Source organism: Vulpes lagopus, chromosome 14, assembly GCF_018345385.1.
Source record: "Vulpes lagopus strain Blue_001 chromosome 14, ASM1834538v1, whole genome shotgun sequence".
NCBI classification, from domain to species: Eukaryota; Metazoa; Chordata; class Mammalia; order Carnivora; family Canidae; genus Vulpes; species Vulpes lagopus.
The window spans coordinates 10,890,005-10,913,182 of record NC_054837.1 but is presented as its reverse complement, the minus strand read 5'-3'; the positions used below and the strand labels follow the sequence as shown (position 1 = coordinate 10,913,182).

At 40.9% G+C, this 23,178-nt stretch overlaps 1 protein-coding gene across 7 annotated transcripts in view; it reads left to right on the top strand.

Annotated features, from left to right (window-relative positions):
* The window catches only part of SPECC1L (sperm antigen with calponin homology and coiled-coil domains 1 like), a 128,927-nt gene that overhangs the window by 10,691 nt on the left and 95,058 nt on the right, over window positions 1-23,178 (top strand). For 3 of the 7 annotated variants that reach the window (XM_041728793.1, XM_041728792.1, XM_041728787.1), the window contains one exon: window positions 21,602-21,791. In XM_041728793.1, coding sequence (XP_041584727.1) covers window positions 21,639-21,791 — 153 coding nt within the window. In that variant the 5' untranslated portion in view covers window positions 21,602-21,638. Of the gene's footprint in view, window positions 1-7,248; window positions 7,311-14,896; window positions 15,030-16,401; window positions 16,517-21,601; window positions 21,792-23,178 lie in introns of those variants that run through there. The other 4 variants (XM_041728786.1, XM_041728790.1, XM_041728788.1 and 1 more) reach the window with 3 other exon arrangements.

The window sequence follows — 23,178 nt, the reverse complement described above, 5'->3', positions numbered from 1 at the left end:
ATGTGAGCTGAAGGCAGAGACTTAACCGACTGAGCCGCCCAGGCACCCTATTTTATTTCTTTTCTTCTTTTTTTTTTTTTAAGATTTTATTTATTCATGAGAGACACACACATACACAGAGGCAGAGACACAGGCAGAGGGAGAAGCAGGCTCCATGGAGGGAGCCCAACGTGGGACTTGATCCTAGGTCTCCTGGATCACACCCTGGGCTGAAGGCGGCGCTAAACCGCTGAGCCACCCGGGCTGCCCTATTTTATTTCTTATAAACATTTTATTTTGGGGGCCCCTGGGTGGCTCAGTGGGTTAAGTATCCTACTTGTGCTTTGCCTCAGGTCATGATTTTAGGTCATGATTTTAGGGTCGTGAAATCGAGCCCTCCATCAGACTCTAAGCTCAGTGAAGAGTCGATTTTTCTCCTCTCTCAGCTCTTCCCCTCCCCCTACTTGTATGTGCTCTAGGAATAGTAGTAGAAAAAATTATAAATTCCAAATTCATACTTTACTGTCACTTTATTTAAAATGATATGGAAGGAAGGAGGGGAGCCTGCCTGGCTTAGTCAGTGGAGCATGTGACTTGATCTCAGGGTTGTGGGTTCAAGGCCCATGTTGGGTGTAGAGATTACTTTAAAAATAGAATTTTTTTTTAAGATTTAATTTTTTTTAACTGGAATTGAAAATTGAAGAATGGATACTGATATGGTAGGCTAAGGAGAGGTTTATTATGTAAGAGATTCTCTCATGAAAAGATAATTCAGTATTTCTCTCTTTTTTTTTAAGATTTTATTTATTTATTTATGAGTTACAGAGAGACAGAGAAGTAGAGACACAGACAGAGGTAGAAGCAGGCTCCATGCAGGGAACCCGACATGAGACTTGATCCCGGGTCTCCAGGATCACACTCTGGGCCGAAGGTGGCACTAAACCACTGAGCTGCCCAGGCTGTCCAGTATTTACTTTCTCATTCAAGGTTTTTATCCTTGGAGATATGTAGCCAAGGTTCTTACCCTATTTTGTTCCCAGTTGTAAGTGATTGCGCAAAATTTTATATAGAAAAAGCTACATAGGCACTGTGTTTGCCTGGCCAAAGGAATTATACACTGCAGATGGGCAGAGGGGGTGGGTGGTAAGCAGTAGTAAGTTCCGTATTGACGTGAGTGACTTCTGAGAAAGAATCATTAGAATTCTTAGTCACTGTACATCTTTGAGAGTAGTTTCGAAGATTAGTAAGGTCAAGAGGAAAAAGACCTGTTATCTCAGACAGCTGATGAATTTTTGCATAGCAGTTATTGGTTTCTTTTGTCTAAGTGCTTAAAATTTTTTTTGTCAGAAGCCCAAACTTTAGGTATTTGTTCCATGATTAAGTCTCTGTGCCATGCTGTGTCAGAAGCTCGGCAGATTTCAGATAGCAAGGGTAGCTGAACTGAAGAAGAGATTGGGAGATGAGCAAGTGAGAAAGTCAGCTAGGAGAATTCTCCTGCAGAAGTACCATACAATGGTTTTTAAAATAACTAAAGTTATCCTTATCTCACTGCTGTCTGGAGCCTTTAGAGATGAACCATTGTGAATATCTGATATCTAGCTAACTGAGGTTAGTGTAGGAACTTCCCATTTCTGCTGATGTCTGATGATAAATCAGCCCTCTCAGATCCATTGGAAGGCTTGTGAAGAGTGAGAAGGAGGATCCAACTTTCTTTCTTTCTTTTCTTTCTTTTTTAAGATTTTATTTATTTGAGAGAGAGAGAGAGAGAGAGAACATGAGCAGAGGGGAGGGACAGAAGGAGGGAAAAGTAGACTTCCTGTTGAACAGGAAGCCTGAGGAGGGGCTTAGTCCAGGACTCTGGAATCATGACCTGTGCCAAAGACAGAAGGTTCATTTGGTGTAGGGGCATCTCTGATTACTAGGTATCGCAGAATCTGCCTCTTGATAACTTGTACTCACTAGTCCATCCTGTTCCTTTCTGAATCTTTTCAAATTTGAAAGCAGCCATATTTTTTAAACAACCTACTGAGTTGAAAGTCTCTCTCTCTTTGACTTGTTTCCAGAGCGCTATATCAGAATTTGAAGACTCCCATTTTCTAAATTGGGAGTAAGATGCTGTGACATTTGTATGAGAATCTATTGTTCTTAATATCCGCTACTAGTAAGCTTTTACTGAAATTCAGTTTGCTAATGTCATGTAGCTGTGTTCTAAAATTTTACTTTTTAAAAAATTGGAATGAAACAGAAACCTATTTTACATATTCTATTTTCTTTTGTTTCTAAAGATTTTTTTTTAATTAATTAATTTATTTATTTATGATAGTCACACAGAGAGAGAGGGAAAGAGAGGCAGAGACACCGGCAGAGGGAGAAGCAGGCTCCATGCACCGGGAGCCCGACGTGGAATTCGATCCCGGGTCTCCAGGATCACGCCCTGGGCCAAAGGCAGGCGCCAAACCGCTGCGCCACCCAGGGATCCCTGTTTCTAAAGATTTTATTTATTTGAGAGAGCACGCATGCACATGAGAGGGTGGGAGAGCAAGGTGGAGCGGGACACAGAGGGAGAAACAGACTCCCTGCTTAGCAGGGAGCCCGATGCAGGGCTCTATCCCAGGACCCTGAGATCAGGACTTGAGCTGAAGACAGATGCTTAACTGACTGAGGCACCCAGGCACCCCTCTATTTTCTTAATACCCAATTGACTACGTTATATTGAAATTCTGACATGTAATTGAGCTTTATTGCTTGAACTTGCAATAATTACTCATGCAGTGAAGAAAAACAGTATGATCCTGAATTGGCAACAATTCAGCAAAATCAGTGTAATTGAGTTATATGGTGTATCTCAGCATTTTAGCAAGGAAGTATGTACCATGACATTTTGAACTCAGAAGGAAGTGCTTTCCCCGCCCGCTGTTTTTCTTTTTTTCCCCTCTTACGTCCTTATCCTACCACTAATGAGTGAGCCGAAGTTTTACATTGTTACAGGTATGTCTTAGAACAGAGGTGAACTGTGTAATAGGTGGTTAACTGGCCTGTCTAGAAAAAGTTTATTAGGATTTACTTATGATACATGTCCTTTTCAGCCTTGATTTTTGTCTGTTTTTTATTTTTATTTATTTATTTATTTGTTTGTTTGTTTATTTATTTATTTATTTAAAAAATTTTTATTTATTTATGATAGAGAGAGAGAGCCGAGTCTTATGCTTATGATAGAGCCCGACGTGGGATTCGATCCCGGGTCTCCAGGATCGCGCCCTGGGCCAAAGGCAGGCGCCAAACTGCTGCGCCACCCAGGGATCCCAATTTTTGTCTGTTTTTTAGGTGTTTGGTTTCGTCCTCCATAATAGTTATTAAAAGATATCTTTAAGGTACTTACTTACCCTGCCTTGCCTCATAAATGGGCATTTGCATCCTCAGCGAGGCCTGGGGGAGCAGTCTGTATACAACTGCCATCTGAAGTTGTGTTGATAAGTGCTGGAAGAGTTATAGTCTAAGTCATGAGGAGGGGGAGACCACGTGTGAGTTTTGGTATTGGTGCTGCTATAGGTTCTCTGAGCTAGACCTTGAGGCGACTTGAACTACACTCATCCTTTGAGATTGGCTTTGAAGGAGGAGGCACTTTAAGTGAATGGACATTGGAGTTGGAGGAAGAACATACCAGTTGGTGGGAGCTGCATGAATAAGGCAGAGGTGACCAGCACTGGTTTTATGAAAATGAAACAGACCAGCTGCTCTAAACTTAGGCTGTTTGGAGCAGACTCCCAGAGAGTGGTTTTGAAATTAGGTCAGGCTATTTTGTCGAGGACTGATGTGAAGCGAGGGGATTCGGACTTTTAATGTTCTTGCTGAGTATGGCACAAGACTTCTACCGATCTTTTTTGTCATGGTTCACTTTGTATATTATTTCCTTTGCTTCCTTCCCTACTGCTACCCTTCCCCACTGCTGCCTTTCCTTTCCTCCCTATTTGAGGATCTGTGTGCCAAGCCTGAAGTTTCCAGAGAAAATACAAATGCCCAATTACATTTGAATTTGAGATAAATAGCAATTTTTGTTGTTGTTTAATTGTGTACTGAATGTTGATAAAATAGTGTGACGTGAGTGCTGTGATAGCAATACCAGAAGTCATTTGAGCTGAATCTTGATATGATGTGTGAGCAGTTATTTCTCAGGCAAGAAGATGGTAAAAGGCTCTCAGGGATAAGGAATAGTAGGAGTAGAAGTGTGGGTATTTGAAAGAGCCTGGCTATGTTTGTGTGTAAAATGGGAAACCAGGTCGGGAAGGTGGGTGGGAGCCAGGGTCTGGAGGGATGTGTATTGGTCATTGGGGCATTTGGTCTAAGGCAGTGGGGAGACGGGAGTAGGTAGCAGAGTGGGCTTTGTACTTCAGTATGGAAAAACAGTTGTTTCTCAAACAGGAGCATTGCAGGCAGGGAGAAGGTCAGAAAGCTGTGGTAGTTGTCAGGCTATATGTTTTCCCTGACACAGTAAAAGACTGGAGCAGGGCTGGTGGGGATGGAGAGGAGAGAATGCTGTAAGCACTACCTACCATTGGTTGCCAAGACATGTCCTACCGTAGTTAAACGTTTCCAAACATAGAGTACACCCAAGGCACTCTGTAGTCTCACTGTACGAGCCACCCCTTGAGATAAAGAAAGACAACACAGGGAGTTGCCTAGTTGTGGTGGAGAGGTGGAGGTTTGGAGTCAGACCTACTCAAATCCCTGCTGTTACACTTCCCAGCTGTGAAGGCTCAGGTTACCGTTTTTTACAGTGGACTGACTATCATAACCATCTCCTTAGGTGAAGGAGAATTGAATGAAATGTGTGTGAAATTTCCAGCATAGTGCTTGTCATATAGTTGGCCCAAAGGCTTTATTTACTTTTCCTTCTTTCCCTCTTGCCAGTGAGGTTTCAGAGGGATGGGAGAATGATGGACTTTAGCCATCCATTTGGGGTTATCAGTTTTGGCCAGGGAGCAAGGGGACTGCAGAAGGAGATACAGGTAAGCAGTGAGGCCCTGTGGCTCCTTTCCACATTTCATTCTGGGAGATCACAGACAGCCCTTCTTTGAGTTATCTGTCCTTTTCCAGGGAATGTGGATGGAAATCCAGGGGAGTAATAGGCCTGTGGCAGAGACATTTCCTTCCTGTCAGCCAATTCTGTTGAGTTGGCTTATTCAAGTCAACAGAATGTCTGTGCAGATATGGCCCTGTGTGTGGTAAGGTACAGAAAGATAGAGATCTTCTCCTTCCAGGTTTAAACCAATCCCGGTACACCAAGGTTTCTGTCTTGGCACTATTGATACTTTGGGTCCTGTGGTTCTTTGTTGAAAGGGACTGTTCTGTGCATTGTAGGATGTTTGACCATCCCTGGCCTCTACACACTCAATGCACCTCTACCCCATCGTGACAGCCAGAAATGTCTACCAACAGTCCCATTGGTCCCCTATGGGGCAAAATTGCCCACTATTGAGACTGTAACCTTTTTTTTTTTTTTTTAAAGATCTTATTTATTCATGAGAGACACAGAGAGAGAGGCAGAGACATAGAGAAGCAGGCTCTTGGTAGGGAGCCTGATGTGGGACTCGATCCTGGGACCGGGATCAAGCCCTGAGCCAAAGGCTGACGCTCAACCGCTGAGCCACCCAGGCGTCCCGGAGGCCACAACCTTATATTCAGTAGACACAAAGAAAAAAGGACTCCTTAGTATTTTTACTAAATTTCATTTTATAGAACTATAGTTTTATCTAACTATGAAATGCTTGTTGAAAAAGATTTCATTTTTATTAAACCATATTGAAATTCTAATCTTTTTTTTTTTTTTTTTTTAAGAAGGGGGTATGGGAGAGGGGTAAAGGGAAAGGGAGAGAAAGAATCTTCAGCAGTCTCCACACCTAGCACCAAGCTGGATGCAGGGCTCGATCTCACAACCCTGAGATTATAACCTGAGCCAAAATCAAGAGTCAACTGTTTAACTGACTGAGCCACCCAGGTGCCCCGTCTAATCTATTTTAATTTGTTTAGTTTAGAAAGACTTCCTTTTATGCTATTAACAAAACAATTCTCAAATCTAAATTATTGGTTTTTTTAGTTGAGCATTTAGGAACTTTTTTTTTTTTTAAAGATTTTATTTATTCATAAGAGACAGAGAGAGAGAGAGGCAGAGACACAGGCAGAGGGAGAAGTAGGCTCCATGCAGGGAGCCCGTTGTGGGACTCGATCCCGGGACTCCAGGATCACGCCCTGGGCCGAAGGCAGGCGCCAAACCACCTAGCCACCCAGGGATCCCCTGTTTTGTTTTGTTTTTTAATAAGTTTTTCCGTATAATTTATATACAACAGAATGCTTCCATTTTAAATATACAGTTTGATGGGGTTTGAAACTGTATACGGCCATATAAGCAGCACCCAGTACAGATACACAGTATTTTCATAACCCCCAAAAGTTCCCTTATATCTTGTGCAACTTACTTCCCCTTCTTCAACCCCTGGGCAACCGCTGATCTGCTGTCACTATAAAGAAGTGTGCATTTTGTAGAATTTCATGTAAATGGAATGTATCAGGCTTCTTTCTTTTTTAAAGATTTATTTAGGGCAGCCCCAGCGGTTTAGCACCGCCTTCAGCCCAGGGTGTGATCCTGGAGACCTGGGATCAAGTCCCACGTTAGGCTCCCTGCATGGAGCCTGCTTCTCTCCCTCTCCCTCTGCCTGTGTCTCTGCCTCTCTCTCATGAATAAGTAAAATCTTAAAAAAAATTTTTTTATTTATTATTTGAAAGAGAGAGCGCACGTGAGGGAGAGGGCAGAGGGAGAGAAAGAGAGAAAGAAAATCTCCAGCAGACTCCCACCCAGCTGAGCAGGGAGCCCAGTGCTGGGCTCAGTCTCACGATGCTGAGATCACTACCTGAGCAGAAATCAAGAGTTAGAAGCTCAATGGACTGAGCCCCTCAGGTGTTCCCCAGGCTTCTTTTATTTATCATAATGCTTTTGAAATTCATCCAGGCTGTTCCATGTTATCAGTGCATTCTTCCCTTTTTTTTTTTTGCTGGGTTTTATTTCATTATATAGCTATGCCATAGTTTGTGCATTCTCGTGTTGACAGTCATTTGGTTGTTTCTGATTTGGAGGTTTTCTTTTTTTTTTTAAGATTTTATTTATTTATTCATTGGAGACACACACAGAGAGAGAGAGAGGCAGAGACCTAGGCAGAGGGAGAAGCAGGCTCCATGCAGGGAGCCCGATATGGGACTTGATCCCGGAACTCCAGGACCTCGCTCTGAGCCGAAGGCAGACTCTTAACCACTGAGCCACAGGCATCCCTGATTTGGAGGTATTATATGTATTTTTAAAGAGCTGCTGTGAACATTTGTGTATGTCTTTGTGTGCATATATGTTTTATTCTTTTCAATAAATACCTGGGGTGGGAATTACTGAGTAATATGGTAAGTATGTATTTAAATTTATGAGAAACTGCCAAAACGTTTTCCAAAGTAGCATTACTGTTTTATACTTCTAACAGCAATGTGTGAGAGTTCCAGGTGTTTACACCCTCACTGACCCTTAGTCTGTCTCTTTCATTTTGGTGGTTCTAGTGAAGTGGTTCAAATCTAAAATTTTAAGCTTCTTTTTAAAATTAATTATTTATTTATTTAAATTAAACATTTATTTAGTTATTTTTAAGTAAGCTCTACACCCAGTGTGAGGCTTGAACTCACAGCCTGGAGATTGAGAGTTACATGTTCTGACTGGGTCAGCTGGGCATCCCCTTAAGTTTTGTTTTGTTTTGTTTTGTTTTTTTAGATTTTATTTATTTATTTGACAGAGAGTACGAGTAGGGGGTGCACAGAGGGAGAGGGACAAGCAGATTCCCTGCTGAGCAGGGAGCCCGACTTGGCTGGATCCCAGGACCCCAGAATCACTACCTGAACTGAAAGCAGACACTTAAAAAAAAAAAAAAAAAGAAAAAAAGAAAGCAGACACTTAACTGACTGAGCCACCCAGGTACACCCCCCACCCCCTTAAGCTTATTTTTTATTTAAAAAAAATTTTTTTTTCTTAAGCTTATTTTTTAAAGGATTTTTTACACTGTTACATTTGAACAATTTGTGAAATGCAAAGAAAAGCTTTCATTTTGTGTTTTGGATCAGAGTTTGTTATAAATGTAAAAATATATCAAATTGATGTTTTTAATTAAAAATAAGGCTGATGGTTTATTTTATGAATATAACATTGTGCAGTTGTGTAACTGCCTGCCAGAACTCCAAGCATAAAGCCATGGCTTGAAGGGGTCCTGAATAAACGTTTTCTTTTTGTAAATATTCGCAAACCTTGGGTTAGGAGGGAATGGCCAGAGGAGACAAAATTTTTTGCATTCTGGGAATTTGAACTTTGGGAGCCAATTTGTTTTGGACTAAATCTGGAAAAATCATTTGTGTACTGTAGCCAGAAATTCTTTTAGGCTGTCCTTTTCCAGCCTTCTCACTTGTCTGGAATGTTAAGTATTGTCAGTTTAACGGCCTTTTCAGCAGTTTATATTAAAAAAGAGAAATCTCCAGAAATGGATCTGAAGAAGTCTTGGTATAAGATTAGTTTTTTTTGAAAAGAGAGAGGCAAACCAAGAACAGATGCTTAACTCTAGAGAACAAACTGATGGTTATGGGTATGTGAGGGGGTGTTCAATAGGTGATGGCGATGAAGTAGTGCACTTGTGATGAGCACTGGGTTATGTATGGAAGAGTTGAATCACTATATTGTATACCTGAAACTAATATTACACTGTATGTTAACTAACTGGAGTTTGAAAAAAAAATTTTGGGGGGAGTCCCTGGGTGGCTCAGCGGTTTGGTATCTGCCTTTGGCCCAGGGCGTGATCCTGGAGTCCCGGGATCGAGTCCCACATCAGGCTCCTTGCATGGAGCCTACTTCTCCCTCTGCATGTGTCTCTGCCTCTCTCTCTCTGTGTCTCTCATGAATAAATGAATAAAATCTTTAAAAAAAATTTTTTTAAAGATTAGTTTTGTGGGTTTTTTTTGTTGTTGTTGTTTTTTGTTTTTAATCTGGCAAGCAATAAAAAGGAGAAGATTTATGGTTCTAAGTTTGAAAAATCCAGGGAGCTTCTAGTTTCTAAAGATTTCCTTGTAGAATCTTGTAGAGTCATAGAAATCATAAGTTAATACTAGTGGGCTTCTCTCTGGCCAAAACCAAATGGATGTAGAGTTGTGCCTTTGAATTTTTGTTGCTGATAATTAACTCCTTAGTATCCTATCAGCAGCTGTGGTTTAATGGAAAGAGCTCAGACTTTGGGCAAGCTATTTACCTCCCTGACCCCAGTTTCTTCCTCCTTTCCAGCCATGTAGGCTGATGATGAGAATCAGGTGTGCTGGTGCAGTGGTGGCCTTTCTTTTCTTTTTTCTTTTTTCTTTTTTTTTAGTGCTGGCCTTTCTTGTTGGCCGGCTGATGGTCTCCAGGCAGCTGCTTATATTTATTATTTTTTTAAAGATTTTTATTTATTTATTTATTCAGAGAGAGAGAGAGAGAGGCAGAGGGAGAAGCAGGCTCCATGCAGGAAGCCCGACGTGGGACTCGATCCCAGGTCTCCAGGATCACACCCTGGGCTGCAGGCAGCGCTAAACTGCTGCACCACCGGGGCTGCCCAGCTGCTTATATTTAAACACCAGCAACACCAACAAAGTATCTCTACCGACTCATGACTCTCCCTTTAATGAAGCTAAAGTTTGGAAAGGTCTTTATCCTTCATCTCCTCAATTTTTTTTATCACATTCCACTGCAGTCTGACTTGGCCCTTGACCTTCCTTTTGGGCTGTTTGCCCTTCTTGCTGTCAACTCCTTATGGCTAACTTCAGTATTCACTTGGGCATGGCTGGTCAGTGTAGCCTTTGTCCTTTTGATGCCCCCTCTGCAGAGCATGGCCAGATGGAAAGGAGAAAGCTGTGAGGGGAAGTGAGGGGAAATCATAGAGGAAACTGTTTTTCTCTTCTTCTGTGACCATAGGGGTCTTCAAGGGTGTATACCCCTAGGCTAAGGAGAAGACACTGGGGCAAAGTTGTTTCCTTCTCAGGGTTGAAAGTGGAAGTAGAGGAAAGGTGGATCTGAATGCCACCTTTCTGCCTCAGTAAATCGTAATGTGGGTCATTGATTTCTGGAAACAATATCATAACAAGACAAACTACCATATTAAACATGTACATTAGTTGATAATCACACTTTGATTTTAGGCATGAAATAAAATCGGTGTCAGGGCACCTGGCTGGCTCAGTCAGAAGACCATGTGACTCTTGATCTGGGTTGTGAGTTCAAGCCCATGTTGGGTGTAGAGGTTACTTAAATAAGTAAAAAAACTTTTAAAAATCGGTGTTAAAAATGAGAAGATACTGTGTTACAATAAAAATAAACATTTGAAAATTGTCAGTAGGCATTATAATTGTCAGCTGCTTAGTAAGCATTGTATTTTGGCCAGTAATGGACTTTTGTATGTGGATTCAGACTAAGCAGAGAATTGTATATCCAAAGACATTTCACCTAGGCTTCTTTCCTTCCTCTCTCTGTTTCATGCATCTTGCATACACGCCCACTTGCACATGTGCAGTTTTTTTTTTTTAATTTTTTTTTTTTTATTATTTATTTATGAGAGTCATACAGAGAGAGAGAGAGAGAGAGGCAGAGACATAGGTAGAGGGAGAAGCAGGCTCCATGCACCGGGAGCCTGACGTGGGATTCGATCCCGGGTCTCCAGGATCGCGCCCTGGGCCAAAGGCAGGCGCCAAACCGCTGCGCCACCCAGGGATCCCATGTGCAGTTTTTTGACATGACAGGCTCACGCTTTTCCTCTGAGTAAGCCTTGACTTTTTCAAGAGTCTCGCTCGAGGTCCATAAAATGTGTACATTTAAATGTACTTTTTTCAGTGTGTGTCATAATTCAGGAAAGAAGGGTTAGAAACATGTATCTGTTGAGGAATTCAGAGTTGGATCAGTCTGTTGCATTAGGACTTATCTAATTAAAACGTTTCTTATTGAATTTGTTTTCTGCGTTCTATTTGGTTTTTGTAGGCCACGTGGTATTTTCAGATTGGTTTTTGGTTTTGATTCATTTAGTAACATGTAGTTACTGACTCCAGTGTGGCTAGTTTCCTAAATTTCAGTTTTCCCTTGACTGTGTGATGCTTTTTCCTCAGTGTTTTAAGTCTGTACTTAATTTACAATTTTAATATGATCCCTCCATTTCAAATATGGAGTTTGTGAAATAAGAGAAAGAAATTATTTAGATAGTTGGGGTTGAAACCCTTTTTGGATTTTTTAGTGGGATATTCATAGGCATAAAAAAAAATCATAGCTAATCAGCAGTTTCCTTTTTAAAAGTAGTTTTGATTCCTGGTTCTGAATGGTATAAATTATGGAATAGAATTTTTGGATTTCTGGGCAGCCCTGGTGGCCCAGCGGTTTAGCACTGCCTTTGGCCCGGGGTGTGATCCTGGGGATCTGGGATTGAGTCCATGTCAGGCTCCCTGCCTGGAGCCTGCTTCTCCCTCTGCCTGTGTCTCTGCCTCTTTCTCTCTGTGTCTCTCATGAATAAATAAATACAATATTAAAAAAGAATTTTTGGATTTCTGAAAGATCTTAATCCATTCTCCTTGCCTTATAAACAAGGCTCACAGAATTTAGCATGACTTATCAAGGTCATGCAAACTTGTCAGGCTTGTGACCACAGTTCAGGTTTCTTGATTATCATTCTAGTGAACTCTCTACCATATATTTTCAATATTTCCTGATATATAATTTTCAGTGGGAGAAAACCAGAGGCAAGTGTTTGTTGACATCTATGTGCAATGATATATAATTTAAGTAGTGAGTATAAACAGTCTTTAGTCATTCCTTATAAAGGGTTTCTCTTACAAAGTGTCTTTTGAATCACTGCTTTTACTTTAATAAGGCATTAGTCATACTTAGGGCATGCAGTGTGTTCTTCTCTACATTATGATAGCTCACATTTATCCCATCTTTACCGTGGGCTGTCACTCTGCTAAACAGTTTAGGTTCATTACTTCATTTAATCCTCTCAACATCCTTATAAGGGAGGTAGCATCAGCAGCCCATTTTCTCTATGAGGAAACTGAGATTTCAGAGAGGTTGGGTAGCTTGCCTGTGGATACAGATTTGTTAGTGCAAAGTAGAGCAGCCTCTGGGATCCTGGTTGTTTTAAAGGAGCACAGATTTTTTAAAGTATCAATTAAGTAACAAATTTAAATAGTTTTAAATAGCAATACATTTTGTATAACAGAAGGAAAAAGAGGTTCTAATTAGAGGTGATTAAGAGGTGTTCAAAGGAAAAAGTAGTGACAGTGTTAAGATCCTGGTGTGACTGTAGAGGAGGAAGAGATAGAGGATGCCTCTGGAGTTGCCATCAAATTCCTGTCCCACATGCTGCCAGGGCTGAAGGTGCGTCTTGCTGAGGGAGGGGCCTCAGCTCTCCAGCAGTTCCCAAGACAGTGTCAGTATTCTCCATGCAGGGTGTATCCTTCATGATGCAGTATCATGACAGTTAAGGTAAATTTTCAAGGTCCTTTGGGCATTATTTTTGAAACTTGATCGGTGTGCTCTTCATAGGTGGGTGGTTTCTGAATCACTGAGATAAAGTGCCACACCTGATCTTGGGTTGTTGCACTGTGTTTCTGACTTCTGTGTGTTGGAGAAGTGAATTCCCCTGGAATGTGTATCAGGATTTTTGTCCTTTAAATTTGTCTATACATGTTATTTTGTCCAAGAACTCCATAGTTAGATTTTATCAACCCTTCTTAGAAGAGAGGAAACAGTTGCAAAGATACAGAGACGAAGAGATCTGCCTGCAGTCACACAGCTTATATGGCAAAGTCAGAGCTTGAACCTAGCTCTGCTGATATTAGTTCAGTACTCTGCTACTGTTTCTGAGACCCAGAGGGAGTCTTGTCATGGCTCTGACCTACGTGACATTGTCATCAGTTCCATGAATTTTGCTAAGTTAGAAGGGTTTTGGGGTCAGAAGGTACCTTCGAGATTCCTTAGAATCCAACGTCCTTGTATTGAAAATGGGGATCCTGGGTGGACCTGTGACTTAGGTTAAAGACAGCACTTGTTCGAGAGAGAACTGTGGGTTTTAAGTCAAAGTCAGAATTTTAAGGTATCCTAAACGCTGAAGCCTTGCGCTAAATCTGACCAAATGAAAATTTGATCAGATACAGATGTAAATTTTTTCAGAACATAAATTACACAGCTATGAAAAGGAAAGCAGTGAGGTGTTTACAATTTCATCAGTATTTCTGTGTGTTTGGAAATTTTTGTAATAAAATGTTAGGGGAAAAAAGAGAAAAAGCAGCTTAGTGACTATTTGTATGAAAAAGACAGGTGAGTATTAGGTAACTGTGAACTCAGTGTGCCTCTGGTAGCTCCTAGAAAAGCAGTTTTTCTTTAAGAGGAGCTCAGTGTCTAGATCAAGAGAATAGTCACACTGAGCTCTGCTTGCCAGACCAGATCTGTGTAGCATCTGTGTCCAGTTCCAAGGGCCTGAGCCTGTCCATTGCTGATGGACAAATGGTGCTGAATCTGGAGGTGTGGCTGGAGATTCATGGGGCCATTGTGGAAGAAAGGCAGGTGTACAGTAGCACTGTGGTGGTCTTCAGATCCTGGGAGAGCTGTGGGCTGTGAGTTGTTTTTTTTTTTTTTTTTTTTCAAGATTTTATTTATTTATGAGAGAGAGCCAGGAGGAGGAACAGAGGGAGAAGGACAACCAGACTCTGCACTGAGCAGAACCCAACTAGGGGCTCCATCTCACAACCCTGAGATCATGACCTAAGCTGAAATCAAGAGTCTAATGTTTAACCGACTGGGTCACCCAGGTGCCCGAAGAATGGTACTTTTGAGTGAAGAGAACTTAGAGTCAAATCAGAGGAAAGAAGTGACAGAGAAGGAGATGCCAATGAGGCATTCTCACGCCTGAGCCCCACCACCATATTATGTCCTTTCAGCCCATCCTCCACAACAGTGCTGGGTTCATCTTTAGGAACTACAAATCCTGGGATCCCTGGGTGGCGCAGCGGTTTGGCGCCTGCCTTTGGCCCAGGGCGCGATCCTGGAGACCCAGGATCGAATCCCACGTCGGGCTCCCGGTGCATGGAGCCTGCTTCTCCCTCTGCCTCTCTCTCTCTCTCTCTGTGTGTGTGTGTGTGTGACTATCATAAATAAATAAAAATTAAAAAAAAAAATAAAACAAAAAATAAAAATAGGAACTACAAATCCAAGTTAGGGCTGCACTAACTTTAGTCTGTAGTTTGCCATCCTGTATTGGACAAAGGCCAGGGCTTGACTGGCCTTCTGGGCCCTTCCCCACTAGCCCTTTTGACATTTCTGTGTTCTAGCCAGACCCACGTTCTTAGAGTCCTTCAGGTGAGCTTATGCTTTCTCACACTTCTGTGAGGTTCTCACCTGGTTCCCCAGAGGTGGAACCAAGGACTAGCTCTTTCTATGGCCATTGTACTTTGTTTATCTACTTATGTTGTTTTTTCAGTAGAATTTATGAGGGATGGGGTCTTCTTCACTGTTTATGTATCTTGTTTCTTCTACTAAACTATGAACTCCTTGAAAATAGGTGTTTTGTTTTAATTATCTTTATTCATGTATTTATTTATGTCTTGTCTGACTAGTATCCTAGAGAACTGGCATTTCCCATGGTACAAAGTAAGTAATCAGTGAACATTGAGTAAATAATGACTTGCTCATAACTTTTTAGTGGTCAGTTTCCTCCAACAGTAGATGCTTGTAACTAAAAGATTTCTTGTCAGTGGTGTTGCATGCAAGATTTCCTATAAATGGCCTCCAAAATATTTACCATTTTTAAGAGTCTGTGGTTTGATTTTTTTTTTCTCCAAGTAATCTCTACGCCCCAACATGGGGCTTGAACTCACAACCCTGAGACCAAGAGTTGAATGCTCTACCAATTGAGCCAGCCAGGCCGTCCTGTGGTTTGACTTTTAAGTAGTATTTTGTCTACTATATCTGGCAGGTAAGAGATGGTCCTTTGTTTTTTTTGTTGTTGTTGTTGTTTTTAAGATTTTATTTATTCATGAGAGACACAGAGAGAGGCAGAGACAGAAGCAGAGGCAGAGACGCAGGCAGAGGGGGAAGCCGGCTCCATGTAGGGAGCCCGATATGGAACTCCATCCCAGGTCTCCAGGATCAGGCCCGGGGTTGAAGGCGGCGCTAAACCGCTGAGCCACCCGGGCTGCCCTCTTCGGTAGGTTTTAATTATGTGATTTCCTCATAGATGTAAAGGAAACGCAAGCTTCCTGTGTGGCTGTGGATGTGTAATTAGCTTTAGGCAGGGCTCCTGGAGCTGTAAATCCTGTCCTGGGGAACCCAAGTACAGGGACATCCTGGTGAGAGTTCTAGCCACCCAGATTGCTGCCTTCTAAGTGCAGGATTATTTCTGTAAAATGAGGGCAGTTATGTCTCTGCCCAGGCCTAACAAATTATTATTTTAATTGAAAAAGTAGTAGGTATCTATAAATTAATATGATTATAGCTAAGAATTTTATTTTTGCAACTGAAACTTAATACATATTTAGAACTGGTGATAAATTTTCTGCTCTAAAAAGATAGATTTTATATTAAATAACATGACAATTAGTACCTTCAAAATGAAAAAAAATTTGGTCAAGTATATCAGCACTGGCTCAAATGATAAGTGGATAAATCTAGAAGGGGCAGATTGAGCAGTATAGTTTTAGTGTTATAGTTTGTTCATATCTTGTGAAATATTTGTTGCGATGAAAACTGCACATTTCTGAAGTTCTTGTGTATGGTTGCACTGGGGACCGTATGGAGAGGCAGGCAGGGTGTGGGGTTTGGATTCAGTCTACTGTCCCTGAAGAATGGTAACCCACGGAGAGTGAGTTATACTCTCTGAGCCTGTCAGTGCCTGTATGGGCTCTTGAGAGAATTTAGTGGACTGTTCCAGGTACACCACAGCTGGGACACAGTCTGTCCTGTGAGAGAGGCTCAAGGCCTTTGGTGCTGTTCCCTGTTTTGTAGGCAGTGCATCAGTGTTGATGTTTTAAAGAAATCTTATTTGAGGAATACATCTGACATACTTCCTATATTTATTGTAGCTTGAGATTATTCTTAGTATGTATAGGGAGACAGGATCCATACTGTTATTGTGAGGAGAGCTACTTTTTTTTTTTTAATAAATTAATTTTTATTGGTGTTCAATTTACCAACATACAGAAAAACACCCAGTGGAGAGCTACTTTTTATTCCTCTCAAACCTTGACTTCTCTGGACTAGAGGTAATGACAGATGCTAATGACAGCCCTGAGCAGGATTGGGGAAGGGATAGTAGTTACTTACACCACACCCCTTTTTTCAACTTTCAGGTACTTGAAGTGCTGTGAGCTGTGCTCATCCTTTCCCTCCACTCTGTAATTGCTCCAGTGCTCAGGGGACTCAAGGCTCTCTAGGCAGGGCCAGTAATTCCTCCTTCTTAACCAGGTAGGGGCCAAGATCTGGTGAGTTAGAATCTGTTTTTGAGGATCTTTGCCCTTAGATAGGGCTCATTTTAGAAAATCATGGAAACTTTCCATGAATTCAATGGTTGGTGGTTGCTTTTGAAATGTAGTAGGGAGGGGCATGGAATTTTAGACTCATTGAAGTGTTGGTTCCATAAAATCAAACTTTCCTGTGATCTGTTACAACTTTGGAATATCTTGCTGAATAATTTATGTAGATAGAAAAAAAATTGTTTATTACTGAGCCTAGAAATTTAATTCCATTTTATACAAAGAAGGCATTTTTTAAGTGGAGTTTTGGTATAGATGGAATTTTCCAGGAATGCAGTTACTGTAGGCATTGAGGAGAAATTGTTTTCTTCTCAGCTTTACCAAATGGATTAGTCAGGGTTGTCTAGAGGAGCAGAACCAGTAGGACCTAGACACACACACACACACACACACACACACACACACACACAAAGAGATTTATTATAAGGAGTTGACTCACATGATCATGGAAGCTGAGAAGTATCAGGATCTGCAGTCAGCAAGCTCGAGACCTAGGAGAGCCAATAGTAAGTTCCAGTCTGAGTCTGAAGGTCTGAGAACCAGGAGAGTTGATAGTGTAAATCCAAGCCTGAAAGTTGGTGGACTTGAGACCCAAGAAGAGCCAGTTTTTCAGGTAGAGTCCAAAGACGGGAAAAGACCAGCATCCCAACTCAGTGAGTCAGGAATCTCTATGAATTCAAATGTTAATCTCATTCAGAAACATCCTTACACAACAAACAAAAACAAAAAGTAAAGGGCAGCCTGGGTGGCTCTGCGGTTTAGCGCTGCCTTCAACCCAGGACCTGATCCTGGGGACCTGGTATCGAGTCCCGAGTCCCACGTCGGGCTCCCTGCATGGAGCCTACTTCTCCCTCTGCCTGCGTCTCTGCCTCTCTCCCTCTGTGTCTCTCATGAATAAATAAATAAAATCTTAAAAAAAAAGTAAAATAGAAATTACGGATCTTATTAAAACAAAAAGAGACGACCTTATACCTAGAATAATTTAACCAAATGTCTGCATTCCATGGCTCAGTCAAAAATTAACCATCCTTTTAGTGATTCATCCATCCTTTTAGAAAATCACATGGTTGATAGCATGTATGATAGATGGCATGGTATCTCATTTAGAGTACTATCAAGTATCCAAGTCAAGACTTTGTAGTCAAATTCACAAGGATTTAACTTAGAGGTATAGATTTCTGACTCTTATTCCTCATATGGTCTTGCTTGAAAATTCATATATTGAAATTCACATTTGTTTTACTTACAAATTACTTTTATTTTTTATGTTTTTATTTTTATTTTTTATGCCAAATTATGTAGATATTTTTAGAAAGTACTTGTTTGTATTTAATAAATAGGTTAGCTTTGGATTTCACTTCAGTAGCAAAGATGTATTTACGTATTTGTTAGAGAAAGGGAGCTTTGGTTCCAATGTGAGTGAGAACCAGTGGTTTGAGATCTAAGATCTCAAGCTGCCAGTCTCTTGGACCAGTGTATATCTCAGCATTTTTAAAGTTTTTGGCTGTGCTGCTTGTCTTCTCTCTGATCTTTCTTTGGGTATTTTATAATATTGGGATTTGCTTTCTACAAGTCCTTGTCTGATGTTCTTTAGGTTTTTTTTTTTTTTTTAAGATTTTATTTTTAAGTAACCTGTACACCCAACTTGGGGTTTGAACTCAGCCCCAACATCAGTAGTCACGTGCTCTTCCAGCTGAGCCAGCTAGGCTCCCCAGGTAGTTTTTATTTTGGTTTTTGTAACCACTTTATTAAGATACAGTTCATGTGCTTCACAATTCACCCACTTTAAAGTGTAAAATTGAGTGGTTTTCAGTATATTCAGAGTTTACAACCTTTACCACAATCTAATTATAGAATGTTTCATTCCAAAAAAGAAATTCTGTATCCATTAGCAGTCAGTATCCATTCCTGCTACCCTAGCCTCTGACAACCTCTAATCTACTTTGTCTCTATGAATTTGTCTATTCTGGGCAATATGTATAAATGGAATCATGCACTACATGATTCCTTGTGTCTGTTTTTTTTAATCGGTTTAATATTTTCAGGGTTGTACTATGTATTGGTAGTTCGTTTCTTTTTTATGCCCAAATAATATTCTGTTAGATGGATATACCACATTTTGTTTATCCATTCATCAATTGGTAGACATTTGGAATTGAAACAAAAAGTTATCTTGTATGCAGAAGGCATATAAACACAAATAGGTTGATAGTAATATGTATCCAGTAAATAACAAATACATGTTGATAAGTAAAAAGTAATTTAAATGTTGTTTGGGTTGTTTCCAATTTTGTGGCTATTATAATTAATGTGTCTGTGGACGTTTGTATATAAGTTTGTGTGTGATGGGCACCTGGATGGCTCAGATGGTTGAGCATCTGCCTTCGGCTCAGGTTGTGATATCCAGGTCCTGGAATCGAGCCCCATGTCAAGCTCCCAGCTCAGCGGGGAGAGTCTGCTTCTCCCTCTCCCTCTGCCTCTCCCCTTGCTTGTGTTCTCTCTGTCTCTCTCTCAAATGAATAAATTAAAAAAAAAAAAAAAAGTTTGTGTGTGGACAAATGTTTTTATTTCTCTTGGGCTTATAAATCCAGGAGTAGAATTGCTGGATCATATGGTAACTCTATGGTTTAACCATTTGAGGAACTGCTAGGCTGTTTTCCAAAGTGGCTGCAACATATTATATTCCTTCTAGCTGCGTGTGAGGGTTTTATTTACTACAAATCCTTTCCAACATTTGTTACCATCTTTTAAAAAGAAATTTTTTTAAAGTAATTTCTGTACCCAACGTGGGGCTTGAATTTACAATCCTGAGATCAAGAGTTGAACTCTCCACTGACTGAGCCAATCAGGCACCCCTCTATCTTTCTGATTATAGCCATCCTATTGGGTAGAAAATGGTAATTCATTAGGTTTTAAGAGGTAGCAGCAGGAAAGGGACAGTCTGTTACATTGTTCAGTGTGGTAGTTACCATGTACCTTTAAGTTTAAATCAGTTAAATAAATCAGTTAAATAAAATTGAAAATGCAGTTCCTCAGTCACACCAGCCACATTTTCAGTGCTCAGTAGACACAAGTGACTAATGGTTACTGTATTGGATAGCACAGATAGACATAGAACATTTTCATTATTGCAGTAAGTTTTATTAGATGGTACTTGTCCAGGAAAAGTTCATTTAGCAGGAGCTGGATGAGTTGGCAGAGAATGGTAGAGGGTCTGAGTGGTGTAGAAAGGATTGTGGGCATGGAATTTGGAGAAGAGAACAAAGAAACCTCAGGGAGCTATCTAAAAGATAGGAGACTTAGAAAAGAGCAGGTAAATAAAAAGAATGAGAAACTGAAGGAAAGGTTCTGAGGAATTTGATTTTTCCACAGTACTTTGAGTTAGTGATAAATCCAGTGTCATTCCTTCATTCTGTAGGTGAGAAAAGCATACACTTGCTGCTGAGGTTTCGCTGTGTTGTGGTTGCTGTTAATAACAGTGTTCTTTTAGCTCAAAGGCCTTATCATGTTGAGGGTGGAGCAGAGCCCCCCTTCACCCTGTCTTACTGTTCTTGCCACCAAACCAGTTGGTACAGTTTGTATTATGTCAAGGCAAGATAAATCTGGAGTGTTCGTGCTCAGTCTAGATAAAGTATTCATTAAGGCTATTAAGGGTATTGGGACAAGCCTTTTCTTTTCCAAAATGTTATTCAGTAAGTTTATTTTTATTAGTGTGTAGAAATCTTCACAGAATACAACAGCCTCTTTTTGTGCTCATTGTTGTTTCTCAGAATCATCATACACAAACTTTCTTACCTTCAAATAGGGTTTCATTTTTGTGAAAGCCAACCTGGCCCATGACATCTTTCCAAACTTGATATTACTGTAGGGATTGTTTTTCTAGCATAGTTAGTAAAGATATATTTAAGGGTTTATATGGGTGCAGTTTTTTGTGCTGCCAGTGTTCTTCTGAGTCCTCTAAGCTATGAAATCAAGCACGAGTTACTTAGGTGGTAGACTTGTCACATTCCTTATGGGTATATAGATGGCCTTGTTTTCTGAACCCAAAAAATTGAAGTTTATGTTCTGATAAGGATTTTTTTTAAAGACTTTATTTATTTATTCATGAGAGACAGAGAGAGAGAGGCAGAGACACAGGCAGGCTCCATGCAGGGAGCCTGACGGGGGACTCGATCCCAGGTCTCCAGGATCACACACTGGGTGGAAGGCAGGCAGTAAACTGCTGAGCCACCCATGGATCCCCTCTGATAAGGAATTTTGATGCTGCCTCCTGATAAAAGAGATATGCTGGGAAATATATTTAGGTCCTGAATGTTGGAGTTTCTGGGATGTTCTCCTGGATTGTATGAGGCTATTACAACATATATTTGAAATTAGGACTATACCAGATAGTTTGGAAAATACGATCATCCTTAAATATCTGCAAAATGGCTAATTCCCAAATACCAGGATGGTTAGTGCTTCATTAAATGCTAAAAATAATGTATGCTGTATTGTATTTAGCCAGTTCCATTAGAGATCTAGAATTTTTATTTTGTTTTGTTTTTGTTTTTTAGAGAGCACATGTACACACATACAAGCCCCTGCGAGTGGAGGGGGGTGGGCAGAGCGAGAGAGAGAGAGACAGACAGAGAGAGAGAGAATGAATCTTAAGCAGGCTTCAGGCTCAGTGTGGAGTTGGATGGGGGCTCGATCTCAGGACCCCTCGATCCCGGCCAAAATCCGGAGTTGGATACTTAACTGACTGAGCCACCCAGGTTGCCCCTAGGGTACTCCTTTTAATGACTGAACTAGAATGCACAAAATAGTTTCAAGCTAGTAATGTTCAAGGAGAAAGACTTAAATGTGGAGTATATTCTGATTAACAAGTCTAAGAGTTTTTCAGCCTTTTATTTTCTGTATCAACATCTAGCTTTCAGACATTTTTATGTATTGCATAGTAAAATTTTTCAGAAACAAATTTCTAAAGACCTTTCTTCTACTTGTGTTCTCAGTATAATGACATTTCTTTCCACAGATTTGCTTGTAAATGCATCACGAAGAGGCAACCCAGAATGAAGAAAGCAAGCAGGAGTGTTGGCTCAGTGCCTAAAGTGTCTGGTATAAGCAAAACGCAAACAGTAGAAAAAACTAAACCTGAAAACAGCTCATCAGCATCTACAGGAGGCAAAGTCATAAAAACTGGAACAACAGCATCATTGTCAAAGGTATTAATGTGGCGGTGTTTGAATATGTGATGGATTTTAGGATGAGCGAATCTTAATATGATGTTTGATTTATTAAATAAACATTATTCAGGGTTCGCCCTCTGCTGGTGCTGGGAACACACAGTCTTCAGAGAGTTCAACAATGTGGTAGACTTGGTGTGTTTGGTTTGGCTTTATAAATGAAACCACATAGTAGACTTGTTCATGAAACAAATATATCACTGAGCACTTGCCTTGTGGCAGGGTCTTATGCTAGTGTGAGCTGGAGGTAGAGTCTGTCTTCAGACTTGTGGTGTAACGGGTGGAGATTGTCACCTGTGCGCATAATTCAAAATACATGCAAAACAGTCAGATTTCCTGGGAGAGCCAGGAGAGCAGCGTAAGAGTTTCAGGAAAACATTGTTTCTAGCCTGGGAAGATTTTATGAAAGAGCATGTGTGCTAGGTCTTAAAGGACAACCAACAATAACATTCCTGAAACCCCTAGATAGGGTTTTTTTATTCCTATTCCACCGCCTTGTACACCATAAACTTACTGTTTTTTTTTTTTTTTTTTTTTTTTTATGATAGTCACAGAGAGAGAGAGAGAGAGAGAGAGAGGCAGAGACACAGGCAGAGGGAGAAGCAGGCTCCATGCACCGGGAGCCCGATGTGGGATTCGATCCCGGGTCTCCAGGATCGCGCCCTGGGCCAAAGGCAGGCGCTAAACCACTGTGCCACCCAGGGATCCCAAACTTACTGTTTTTCTGACAACTGATCCTGTATTAATTCCATTAAAATTGGGTGATATTAATTTAGTTAGAGCATAACTGGTTTCCTTTACACTCTTTTTGAGGCTGGTTTAGTTCTTGTTGGTACAGAATAGTGACTGTGGGCTTCAGGAGCAGACAGATCCAGGCTTTGTATGTATGTGCTTCGTGGTCAAGTGGTTAGCACACAGTCTGGCACATGGCAGGTGCTTTGTAAATGACAGGTAGTAGTATTTTTTTCTTTTAAGATTTTATTTATTTATTCATGAGAGACGCACAGAGAGAGAAGTAGAGACACAGGCAGAGAGAGAAGCAGACTCCATGCAGGGAGCCCGATGTGGCACTTGATCCCGTATCCCAGGATCATGTCCTGAGCCTAAGGCAGACACTCAACTGCTGAGCCACCACCCAGGCGTCTGGTGTTTTGTTTTTTGTTTTTTGTTTTTTGTTTTTTTTAATTGACAGAGTGGCAGGCAGAGGGAGAGGGAGAAGCAGGTTCCTGGAGGAGCAGGGAGCTCAGTGCGGGGGGTTCATGACATGAGCTGAAGGTAGATGCTTCACCAACTGAGCCACCCAGGTTCCCTTGTAGTAGCATTTTTATTGATTATCTCTAGGAACTTTTACCAGCTCAGGACTGAT